Genomic DNA, 13,293 nt, shown 5'->3' on the forward strand with positions numbered 1-13,293 from the left:
CTGCAGATATGAGTGAAATTGTGTAAAGTAACTCCATCACACTGTATAAAGCTATGATAAAATTTTTGATATTTTTACTGAAAACAAGACAAAAATACCAATTAATTTTTTGCAGTGTGACTCCATTAAGTGTGTGTGTGTGTGTGTGTGTGTGTGTGTGTGTGTGTGTGTGTGTGTGTAGATTAAACATGAACGGGCCAAAACGGACATGGCAGCAGGTCAAAATCAAATACAAGAACATTCTGCAGAATGGTATGGTCCCTGACTAATATTTAACAAAGCACAAGCATATATTGTACCCAGAAGGTGCCTGCTCACACATTGTCTGTACTGTTTTAGCAGTGAAAAAGAATACCCACAGACAAGGCACGGGTGGTGGGTCACCAAAGGCTGACCTTACCCCAGCAGAGGACATGGCCTTGGAGCTAAATAAAGGCAGGCCCGTCTTAGAGGGGATCCCTGGGGGGAAAGAGACGAGCATAGGTTCCTCCCAAGATGCCACCCGCTTCATTCAAGGTATGTCCTTCCATCTCTACATGGGATACAACCACATTCATATTGAATCAATTTGGACTGTCTGACTTTGGTTTACCTATTGCCTTGCAGTGTCTGGCAGCACTGTGTTCCTGTTAGAGCCACCAGCACAAGCACCAGACGATGCTGATCCAGTGAGTACTCCATCAAAGGCATACTGTAGGCCTGGCATGTCTTGTCTACTAGCTTCAATATGAATCCGATTAAATGTGATAGGGTGAAGGCCCCAGTGCAGCAGCAACAGCACATGATGGAGACGATGATGAGGAGGAGACCATCTCTCTGGATTCCAGAAGGCATGAGGTATCATGTTAAGACTGTGAAAGTACTATTTACTCTACAATGGTGAGGAGTCCTCATCAAAATCAAAAAATCTAATTTCTTTTACAGGACCCAGATGCTATACAGTGGGAAAACCAGCCTGGCAACATAGTGCGTATTAATAAAAGGACACCACATCCTGCCAAATTCCAGCTGCGCTAATTGTATTGTGTTCACAGAGCTCACAAGCTATCAGAAAGTTGTATGGCAACCACCTCCGGTGCCAAATAGAACTGGCAGACATAGACATTCAGTACAAGAAGAAAAAGATGGAAAATCTTGCACTGGAGTTCGAAATAAAAAAGAGGACAATTAGGAAACTGGACCTTGAAATAAAAAAACTTGAGAGGGAGGTGAGATATGCCTTCAATGTACACTGTATGCTAACTGTAACACAAATGTATTAATCATTATTTTTCTTTCCTCCCCCAGCTCCAAGAAGATGACACAGCTCAAAATAAAAATTAGGTATATTCTCGTAAAGTCAAGTGAGCCATGACATATGAGCTCTTATTGTGAGCACACAGGACGGTGGCATCTTTCTAAGGTTTTTTTTATTTTCCCAGCAATCAGTACAACCAAGTCATCGTTATAAGGCATCGCCCTCTTTTGCCCACCCCCCCCAGCACCAGGTGTGGCCACTAGCCTATATGAAGGCCCAAAATTGTGTGTTCCTTTCTGCTCTGACAATGGCATGCCCATTCGTGCGAGATGTGGTGGATGAAGAAGCACTTGTGCTGAGGAGAGCCTTCAGGTGAGAAAGGGTCTTCAGGGACCGGTTGGACCCACTGGCCTTCCCTGATGACCATCTATATGAAAGATACAGGTTTTCTGCAGATGGCATCAGGTATCTATGCAGACTACTGGGTCCCAGGATTAAGCACCGCACTGCACGGAGCCATGCACTGAGTGTGGAGCAAATGGTTTGTGTGGCCTTGCGCTTTTTTGCTAGTGGAGCCTTCCTGTACTCAGTGGGGGATGCAGAACAGCTGAACAAGGCCACAATTTGCCGCACAATAAGGAGTGTGTGTCTGGCTATCAAAGCATTAGCAGATGTCTTCATCTCCTTCCCTGGCCACAGAAGACTCTGTGACATCAAAGAGGAGTTCTATAGGATTGCAGGTAAGAGGATCTACAAATTACAGGACAACTGTTAACACATAGTAGGATACTCATTACTTTGTGTGACAGGTTTCCCCAATGTCATTGGTGCAGTGGACTGCACACACATAAGGATAAAAGCCCCCTCAGGTGCCCATGAGGCCGATTTTGTGAATAGGAAATCCTTTCACAGCATTAATGTTCAGGTGAACATAACTTTTTGATATTGTCCATTGACGAACACTCTGCATTGCCAGTGATGTGCATTGATTGGTGTAATATTCCTCATCTTATGATTTCAGATGGTCTGCAATGCTGACTGTGTGATCAGCAATGTTGTGGCAAAATGGCCTGGCTCAGTCCATGACTCCAGAATCTTTCGGGCCTCTGAAATCTATCAGTGCCTATCACAAGGTAAGCCACACAACCCCTATTTATAACCATCATGGCTGTATCAAGAATATCACTGTGTTTATGAGGTAGTAATGATGAGATTTTGTGTTGACAGGTGAATTCTCTGGTGTGTTGCTGGGAGACAGGGGGTATGGCTGCCAGCCTTTTCTCCTGACACCTTTCACAGACCCCCAGGAAGCACAGCAGGCCTACAACCATGCCCATGCCAGGACCAGGGCCAGAGTTGAAATGACCTTTGGCCTCCTGAAGGCACGCTTTCACTGCCTTCACAAATTAAGGGTCAGCCCTGTTAGGGCATGTGATATTACTGTGGCTTGTGCTGTCCTTCACAATGTGGCCTGCCTGAGGAAGGAGAGGGCCCCCAGAGTGCCACCAGCCATGGACTGGGACAATCCGGCAATCTTCCCTGATGACGACAGTGGTCGGCTGCTGAGGGACCAATATGTGTTGAATTATTTTAGTTAGTATGTGTGCTTTCAATTTTGGTTAAATATGTCCTGCGGTGGCAGAGGAATTTGGGTTTTTTTGGGTTCGTTTTTTGACGAATTTGGCCTCTTATGATGTTTGTGCGGTATACTGTGTGTAATACAAGGCTGCAGGGAGGCTACTGCATCCATTCATTTGTCTGTTCAGTTGATGTGTATGGATTTGTCCTGCATTTATTTTAGTGTGCAGACATGCAGGGTGTGTTATACACATTCAAAGGTCTGTATATGTATCATTTTGTATAATATGCTTAGATTCTGTGCTTTCCATCTTGTAGAGTCACTGTGACTTCAGTTTTGAAAGGAGCTGATGGTTTACCTGCTTTGTTTTGTCCTTATTCAATAAAGGAACATAATGTTACACATTGTGTTTTTATATTCATATGGAATGTGTATTTGTTTATATGACAGAGTACTAGGGCCACACTGAAGAAAAAGGATAAAGTCATAAATTTATGAGGCTGGTTCTTTCTGCAGAAAAGCTACATATTGTTTTTACAGTTTTGATACTTATGACAATGTGATACTTAATATTCTGGCACATCAGCATGTCTTTGTTTATGAAACCATACTGAAGTACAATTTCACGAAATGCCCCACATCTGTCATTTTAACAACTGTCCTCCTTTAAAACAACTGGTTACAATATTATGACTTGTGTTTTTTTCCCCTCTGTGGCCCTAATATTCTAGCATTTTATATATAGCCTTATAGTCTATGGGAAACTGTAAATTATCTAATGATAGCAACATCATCTAAAAATCATTTTTTATCCAAAATCATTGAAATTAATGATCACAAACGTTTAAATAACAGTGGGTCTAGTTATATGTGATAACAATGTATAGTGAGCAGTGAAATAACTATTGGTTTCCATTTGTGGTGACTGCTGACTGACATTAGGGATGAGATTAAATAGATCCTGGAATTTAGCCTGGTCTGGAGCAGGCTAGCTCCACAGAATAAATCTCCATGGTAATTTATACCATAACATATCCTCCTGCCCCCTATCCATCTTTAGTGCAACCGGATTACGGATCAATTGAGCCAGGATCACCAAGATATCCTGGCTTAATCCCTTATCCTAGTTTTGTGCAACAGGCCCCTGCTCCACTAAACCACAACAGTATAAACGTAAACACATCATCCGTTCACAACACCGGGAGCCATTTGACACCTCTAACGCAGTTCCCGACACCGTCAAAACAACCTCGATTTGGATGTCAGCTAAAGCGTATCTGATTGAATTGATTCGATTTGTGCTTGTTACAGAACGGTGGTGCGACTTCCTGTCACTCTCAGTTGTGCAGCGCTATGCCGCTGTATCACCACTAATTGACGGACAGTCCGATCAGCGAATGAGAGTTAAGACAGGACTCCCGAGCCTCCAATGGCTGTGGATATGTAACCCGATACCCCAGAATCATTCGAGGCAAACTGAAGCAGGAAAAGGAGGCGGTCAGCCACAACTGTCATGAAGCGATTTGGCCTTAATATACGGTTATTTCTAAGCGAATTACCTTGACAAAACAAAATAGGGGAATTAACATTTAAGAGTTTTTTAGGTAGAACCCTTTGACTTACAAAGAACCCTCTTCCAAAGAAAAAAAAGGTGCCCAGTTTTTCAGATTAAATACGTTTTTTTGATAGAACCAGTTTCCCACACAAAGAAATGTGTTTTCAAATAGTGTAAGTCAATGCACCTCATGCTTAAGTGAGAGGAGTCTGCGGTATCAGTGTGGTTTCCGTGGTGAATATATGAGGGCTGGGGTACAGTCAAACAAACCACACAAGTAACACCTCCAGCATCTAGTATAAACAGCACAATATGACTCAGTGGTGTAAAGTATTTAAGTAAAAACACTTTATAAAGTACTACTTAAGTCGTTTTTTGGGGGTATCTGTACTCTACTATTTTTTTGTTGTTGACAACTTTTACTTCACTACATTCCTAAAGAAAATGATGTACTTTTTATTCCATACATTTAACCTTGACACCCAAAAGTACTCATTACATGTTGAATGCTTAGCAGGACAGGTAAATGGTCTAATTCACACACTTATGAAGAAAACATCCCTGGTCATCCCTACTGCCTCTGATCTTGAGGACTCACTGAACACATGCTTTGTTTGTAAATTATGTTTAGTTGGTGCGTTCCCTTGGCGATCCATAAATAAATAAAAACAAGAAAAGAATGGTGCTTAAAATAAGGAATTTAAAATGATTTGTACTTTTACTTTTGATACTAAAGTATATTTTAGCAATTACGTTTACTTCTATACTTAAGTATATTTAAAACCAAATCCTTTCAGACTTTTATTCAAGTATGACTTTACTCAGTGACTTTCACTTGAGTAACTTTCTATTAATGCATCTTTACTTTTACTCAAGTATGACATTTGGGTACTTTCCCCACTACTGATAAGATTAGACACATACAGCATGAAGAGCACGTCACTATAACTTCTTTGTATTAGAAATGTTCACTAACTGGACTGTATGATAATTATGCTAAACGGTAAAGGTGTAACACAGTGGGCACACAACGTCTAGTTTGGATTTACATTGGGTTAAGTTATCAGCTAAGGTGAAATCAAACCCCCAAAAAATTGGATTTAGGTTAAAAGTTGGGTGAAAAAAAAGACAAAATTCACATGTATGACTTTTTGCAAATCCAAGTAGTTTTCCTTGTTCAACATCACAGTACAACCCATTTTTGCCCAGTTTCTTGCTTAGCGAATAGGCCTACCACTTCCACCTGATTCAGCTCATACCGAGGAGCTCTGCCTCGCAAACACACATGACCGTCCTCCTGAAGCATCTCACCCAGTTCTGACACCCCGAAAAGCTAGCTATTCAGCAGCGCAAGTCGGGACACTTCAAGCTGATGAGTGAGTTTCACACATCCCCATGTGCTACAGAGGCACTGAATGTGGGTTGGAAGTCTACCAGTCCTCGGTTAATCCAAGCAGTGGACAGGGGTTTTCTGCTCTTAATATGAAGGCAGGTGTCTGCTGTGTGGCTGGCTCTGCAGAGACTTAATCTGACACTGAAATTCTGCCACCTGTTAACAGAAATACAGTACCAATTGAAATGGCATATCTGATCTAAAAAGATAATTACTAAAGACAACAGCACTTAACCCTGAGGAAGCCAAATTAGGTTTTGTGTGTGGTGTACATACCAAGCAGCTCTTACCCACTATTCAGGGCCCGTAATCTAAGACACAGCAGGCAATCAAGCTGTTAGTAGGCCAAGATAGCTAATGGAACGTATATATGTGTGACAAACCACAGTTATATAAACACTGGTTACACCTTTGCATTAACATGTGGTTTTCATTATACAATTGAAGTAATCTCGTCCACCAGCCGGCTCTCTCTTGTTAGCAATGTAGCCTGAGGATGAGGTTAGATTTCCAGATACAATGCATGAAGCATCGCTGATTACCTCCTGAGGTGGTCAAAAAGATCGGTTCACAATAGGTTCCCAATGCGTGTTTTAATTGTCTACACCCGTCTGAAAATGTGTGCACGATCAGAACACAGGACGCATGGGGGGAAAAAAACTGGTATAAAACAGGGCTATTATGACACACAAACCAGCCTCTTAATTATCTGTCTGTTATGGGAATTAACATAGACAATTGCCTTGTGTAATGAGACATGTGCTTCTGAGGTTCTCAGCTCTGTAAAAAATAAAATAATAATCATTGCAACACTGGAGAAAATGTCACTATTGACAGAAGGATGACATGAAAAAAAAGTAATTTCAAGTTTACTCATAACAGCATGGGTAAAGATGGCTCAGTTTAGACACGCAGCTCAATTCTGATCTTTTTTCACTAACTGGTCTATTGACCAATCAGATCAGCGCTGAAAAAAAGTACACACACACACACACACGCACACGCACACAATACCTCACAATGAACTGTTTTTTAGAAAATTTTGCAAATGTTTAAATAAAAAAAAAACGGAAATACCTTATTTACATAAGTATTCAGACCCTTTGATTTGAGACTCGAAATTGAGCTCAGATGCATCCTGTTTCCATTGATCATCCTTGAGATGTTTCTACAACTAACCTGTGGCAAATTCTATTGATTGGACATGATTTGGAAAGGCACACACCTGTCTATATAAGGTCCCACAGTTGACAGTGCATGTCAGAGCAAAAACCAAGCCATGTGGTGGAAGGGATTGTCCGTAGAGCTCCGAGACAGGATTGTGTCGATCTGGGGAAGGATACCAAAAAATGTATGCAGTATTGAAAGTTCCCAAGAACACAGTGGCCTCCATCATTCTTAAATGGAAGAAGTTTGGAACCACCAAGACTCTTCCTAGAGCTGGAGGCCTGGCCAAACTGAGCAATCGGAGGAGAAGGGCCTTAGTCAGGGAGGTGACCAAGGCCCTTCTCCCCCAACAGTATTGGGCTTGATTACCAACACTGACAAGGCAGCCTACAGGGAGGAGGTGAGGGCACTCAAAAACAACCTCTCACTCAACATCAACAAATCGAAGGAGATGATTGTGTACCTCAGGAAACAGCAGAGGGAGCACTCCACATCAATGGGACGGTAATGGAGAAGGCTGGAGAAGGTGGAAAGTTAAGTTCCTTGGCGTACACATCACAGACAAACTGAAATGATCCACCCACACAGACTATGTGGTGAAGAAGGCACAACAGTGCCTCTTCAACCTCAGGAGGCTGTCACCTAAAACCCTCACAGGATTTTACAGATGCACAATTGAGAGCATCCTGTATCACCTCCTGGTACGGCAACTGCTCCGCCCTCAACCGCAAGGCTCTCCAGAGGGTAGTGCGGTATGCACAACGCATCACCGGGGGCCAACTACCTGCCCTCTTGGACACCTACAGCACCCGATGTCACAGGAAGGCCAAAAAAGATAATCAAGGACATCAACCACCCAAGTAACTGCCTGTTCACCCCGATATCCTCGATGAAAACCTACTCCAGAGTATCAGGACCTCAGACTGGGGCGAAGGTTCACCTCCCAACAGGATAAAAACCCTAAGCACACAGACAAGACAATGCAGGAGTGTCTTCGGGACAAGTCTCTGAACGTCCTTGAGTGGCCCAGCCAGACACAGGATCGAACATCTCTGGAGAGACTTGATAATAGCTGTGCAGCGAAGCTCCCCTTACAACCTGACAGAGCTTGAGAGGATCTGCAGAGAAGAATGGGAGAAACTCCCCAAATGCAGGTGTGCCAAGCTTGTAGTGTCATGCGCAAGACTTGAGGTTGTAATCGCTGCCAAAGGTGCTTCGACAAAGTATTGAGTAAAGAGTATGAAGACTTACGTAAAAGGTTCTTCGTTTAAAAAAACAACAACATTTGTACAAAATTCTACCAAATCGTTTTTGCTTTGTCATTATGGGGTATTGTGTGTAGATTGATGAGGGGAAAAAACATTTAAATCCATTTTAGAATAAGACTGTAACGTAACAAAATGTGGAAAAAGGCAAGGGATCTGAATACTTTCCTAATGCACTGTATACACAATCATTACTGCATGCTTTTAGATTCACCTCTAACACTTGTTTAGTTGGGATTTATTTTAATCAAATGTCTAGTCACTGCTCAAGTGGAGCAATCTGTCATTTTATTTTGAGTATGGAAACTTACCTTGATATGCAAAGAGGAAAGCTGGCCATGCAAATAGGTTTAATAGCTTATCTTCATCCCTGATCTTGACAGCCTCTCTCCCCTCTATTTCCACAGGTCCTTCCAACCTCTACTCAGGGGTAGACGGAACATAGTAAACGTAAAGCTGTAACAATCAAATGAGTATCATATGTTACGTTTTGTGTTGTATGTATTCATATGTAGATGTTAATTTCATATATGTTATATTTCAAAATGCAATTCGTATGATATGCTACGTATTGAAATGTATTTTGGCTAATGGGGCGGCAGGGTAGCCTAGTGGTTAGAGCGTTGGACTAGTAACCGGAAGGTTGGAAGTTCAAACCCCATTTGACAAGGTACAAATCTGTCGTTCTACCCCTGAACAGGCAGTTAACCCACTAGGTTGTCACTAGGCCGTCAATGTAAATAAGAACTTGTTCTTAACGAACTTGCCTAGTTAAATAAAGGTAAAATAAAATTTAAAAAAACATTAGCTAGGCTAGGCTATTAAACCTCAGGTTATGGTAAGCAAAGTTGCTAATTAGCTAAAATGTTATCTATGATGTGATTCAAACATGAAACCTTTGGGTTGCTAGACATTCACATTATGCACCCAACCAACCTCCCTAATCATATCAACCGTAACTTACACATCATACTCATAAAGAACAGGCAACATTGACTATTTTAGTAAATGGATGACCTGTGGAAACAAAAACTGTTAAAATGATACAGATGGAAACTCAAGCATGGTGGTCCAAGATAGCATAAAAAAAACAGATGTAAAAAGTCTGATTCAACTTCGTTACTATGTTATGTCTCGTCTGAGGCCAGGCTGATCCTTCTGTCACGTTGACAAGAAGCGCTCTGAAAAAACAACCCGCTGCATTGTGTTCTGTTCTAATTCTCACCCTGCTGCAGCACGTTCACGATCACATTATCCCCCCCCCCCCCCCCCCCCCCCACAGGCTACACAGGAAATCAGTACCGTGCCAAACGTTTGTGACTGTGTACATGTAGCAGCGCATACTCTCACAGCCACACGTGGTTGTTACTCACTGGTGAATAATATGTTTCCTTCACAAATGTAACAGAGGTCAAGCTCACATCATGGATCTGGGACAAAAAGGTAGTGTCAGTATGCAATAAAAGGCCTGGGGCAAGGGGTATGAGATGAGAGATACTTTCTTTAATAGGAATTCAACTCCAATAGTTTACAGCATGTTCATAATGTGCAGCATGCCCAACGGTATACAGTACCAGTCAGAAGATGACATCTAGTCAATACAAGGTTTTTCTCTATTTTTTTTATACATTGTAGAATAATAGCGAAGACATCACAACTTTGAAATAAAACATATGGAATCATGTTGTAACCAAAAAAAGTATTAAACAAATCAAAATATATTTTATATGAGAGATTCTTCAAAGTAGCCACCCTTTGCTTTGATGACAGCTTTGCACACTCTTGGCATTCTCTCAACCAGCTTCATGAGGTAGTCACCTGGAATGTGGAATTTCTTTCCTTCTTAAAGTGTTTGAGCAAATCAGTTGTGTTGTGACAAGGTAGGGGTGGAATACAGAAGGTTGCCCTATTTGGTAAAATACCAAGTCCATATTATGTCAAGAACAGCTCAAGTAAGCAAAGAGAAATGACAGTCCATTATTACTTTAAGACATGAAGGTCAGTCAATGCAGAACATTTCAAGAACTTTGAAAGTTTCTTCAAGTGCAGTCGCAAAAACAATCAACAGCTATGATGAAACTGGCTCTCACGAGGACCACACAGGAAAGGCAGACCCAGAGTTACCTCTGCTGCAGAGGATACGCTCAGATTGCAGCCCCAAAAAATGCTTCACAGAGTTCAAGTAACAGTCACATCTCAACATCAACTGTTCAGGGAGACTGCGTGAATCAGACATTCATGGTTGAATTGCTGCAAAGAAACCACTACGAAAGGACACCAATAAGAAGAAGAGACTTGCTTGGGCAAGAAACACGAGCAATGGACATTAGACTGTTGGAAATCTGTCCAAATGTACGATTTTAGGGCCACTGTAACACAGGAACACAATCTGCTGTCATGGTTACACCCCAGCCTTCTGAACAACAACATATGGCAGTTGTGAGCAAGCTCCGTTTTTAGTCTGTACTGTCGGCTAGCTTTGTTCCAGCCCAGCACTTACACACCTGATTCAAATGATCAACAAACAGTCTTTATTTTAGACCACAGTTATTAGAATCAGGTGTGTTGGAGCTGGGCTGAAACAAAAGCTTGGACACAGCCACAGTGTGATTGTCCAGGTAACGGATGCTGTTGGCCTCACCGTGTTGATAAGGATAGAACTTCAGCCAGGACCAGCTAGACATCTGACCCTTGCCCTCAATCTCAGTACGTACTGTATGAGCCAGAGTTGTCCATCTCCCCAGAGACGTCGCTCCTCTCCTCTGTTTTCCTCAAATAAACATGTACTCTTTACAGTCCCGGAGTAAGAAAGCATCTTAGCACCTTTTTTTAAATAAGAGTGTACCATCTAGAAACTGAAAAGGATCTTCGGCAGTCCCCATAGGAGAACCCTTTTATGTTCCATGTGTTCCTTTTTCACAGAGGGTTCCACCCGGAACCAAAAAGAGTTTCTCCTTTTGGAACTCTTTTTTTCTACGAGTGTATTCACAAAGTGTTTGGTACGTTGAACGTGACATTGTGATTGGTTAGGGAGTGATTCAAATCAAATCAAAGTTCATCAAATGTTATTTGTCACATGTGCCAAATACAACAGGTGTAGACTTTACCGTGAAATGCACACTTACGAGCCCTTTCCCAATACCAGTTAAAAAACAGTAAGAAAAATTTGCTAAAAAGTGAATAACAATAAAATAACGAGGCTATATACAAGGAGTACCAGTACCGAATCAATGTGCAGGGGTACCAGGTAGTTTAGGTAATATGTACATGTAGGTAGGGCTAAAAGTGACTAGGCAATCAGGATAGATAATAAACCGAATAACAGCAGCGTATGTGAAGAGTGTGAAAGTGTGTCCATGTGTGAGTGTGTGTGGCGTCAATATGCATGAGTGTGCCTGTTTTGTGTATGTGAGCGTGTGTAGTGTGTGTGTGTGTGTGTGTGTGTGTGTGTGTGTGAAGGAGTGTCAGTGTAGTATGTGTAAGTGGGTAAAGTCCAGTGAGTGTGAATAGGGTCAGCGCATGAGAATTAGCGCAAAACAAAATAACAAGCGGTCAATGTAAATAGTCCGGGTAGCCATTTGATGAACTGTTCAGCAGTCTTATGGCTTGGGGGGTAAAAACTTCACAGGAGCCTTTTCGGTCCCAGACTTGGCGCTCCCGGTACCGCGTGCCGTGCCATATATGACTTGTGTGGCTGGAGTCTTTTAAAATGTTTAGGGCCTCTTCCGCTAACGCCGCCTTGTATCGTTGTCCTGGATGTCAAGGGAGCGGTCCAATCTCAGGATGTATGGAGTGTTCACTGCACGGTCACGTTGGGAGGTCTGGGCAGCGTAGCAGACGCTGAGAAACACAAGACCAGAATGGTGTCACGTTTCACGTTGTACTTCTGCATCACAGTAATGTTGGATGCTATAGTGCAGTAATAAGCAGACGTGGAGGACAACTAAAACATTACACCAACATAAGAAACTGAGACTTCTTAGTCTGCCTGGAGCGGTAGTACACTTCAACACACGAGAAAGCTGTTGTGGAAGGTGTGTGAAATGAATAGCATCAACATTCCTGTGGTTGATTTATAGTCAAAACTAGACATATGAACCACTCGCAGCTCTCTTGCCGAAACCAGACCGGTACCGACTTGTAGAGCAGGACGTGAGAGAATCCAGATCAGTACCGACTTGTAGAGCAGGACGTGAGAGACATGCCTTGTTCTGTTATAGAGATGTTCTGTTCTCGAGATGCCTTGTTCTGTTATAGAGATGCCTTGTTCTGTTCTAGAGATGCCTTGTTCTGTTATAGAGATGCCTTGTTCTGTTATAGAGAAGCCTTGTTCTGTTATAGAGAAGCCTTTTTCTGTTATAGAGAAGCCTTGTTCTGTTATAGAGAAGCCTTGTTCTGTTATAGAGAAGACTTGTTCTGTTATAGAGAAGCCTTGTTCTGTTATAGAGATGCCTTGTTCTGTTCTAGAGTAGCCTTGTTCTGTTATAGAGATGCCTTGTTCTGTTACAGAGAAGCCTTGTTCTGTTATAGAGAAGCCTTGTTCTGTTATAGAGATGCCTTGTTCTGTTATAGAGACTACTGTACATCATAGTTTTACCCCGTTGTGGCTGTTAGCTTTCTACATTGAAAGTAGACTTTCAGTGAACTGCAAATAATAGTTTATTCAATGAAAAAAGTAAATATTTTCATCCTAAATCTGAAGAGATCAGCATAATAAATATAGTGAATTCAGAAAGTACTCAGACCCCTTGACTTTTCCACATTTTGTTGTTACAGAAATATTACAAAATTGATTAAATAATGTTTTTCTTCTATATATATATATATATATATCTAATAAAATTAAAATCGGAAATACTTTGTTTACATACAGTATATCACAAAAGTGAGTACACCCCTCACATTTTTGTAAATATTTGAGTATATCTTTTCATGTGACAACAATGAAGACATGATACTTTGCTACAATGTAAAGTAGAGAGTGTACAGCTTGTATAACAGTGTAAATTGGCTGTCCCCTCAAAATAACTCAACACACAGCCATTAATGTCTAAACCGCTGGCAACAAAAGTGAGTAAACCCCTAAGTGAACATGTC

The 13,293-nt window shown here is 41.7% G+C and overlaps 1 protein-coding gene across 2 annotated transcripts; it reads left to right on the top strand.

Annotated features, from left to right (window-relative positions):
* The first annotated feature begins 345 nt into the window (after window positions 1–345).
* On the top strand, window positions 346–3,214 carry LOC139400768 (putative nuclease HARBI1). 2 transcript variants are annotated; one of them, XR_011632727.1, is made up of 7 exons: window positions 346–516; window positions 607–668; window positions 751–837; window positions 925–1,208; window positions 1,288–1,977; window positions 2,259–2,370; window positions 2,465–3,214. XR_011632727.1 is itself a non-coding variant. In XM_071145415.1 (4 exons), exons 1-4 carry the CDS (start codon window positions 1,776–1,778, stop codon window positions 2,833–2,835), a joined length of 801 nt encoding a protein of 266 aa, XP_071001516.1. In that variant the 5' UTR covers window positions 1,378–1,775; the 3' UTR covers window positions 2,836–3,214. The 2 variants fall into 2 exon arrangements, 1 of the variants encoding a protein (XP_071001516.1); XM_071145415.1 differs by lacking the exons at window positions 346–516; window positions 607–668; window positions 751–837; window positions 925–1,208 and adding an exon at window positions 2,047–2,162 and having other exon boundaries at window positions 1,378–1,977.
* The last annotated feature ends 10,079 nt before the right edge of the window (window positions 3,215–13,293 follow it).

This window comes from Oncorhynchus clarkii, unplaced genomic scaffold, assembly GCF_045791955.1.
Source record: "Oncorhynchus clarkii lewisi isolate Uvic-CL-2024 unplaced genomic scaffold, UVic_Ocla_1.0 unplaced_contig_4951_pilon_pilon, whole genome shotgun sequence".
Lineage (NCBI taxonomy): Eukaryota > Metazoa > Chordata > Actinopteri > Salmoniformes > Salmonidae > Oncorhynchus > Oncorhynchus clarkii.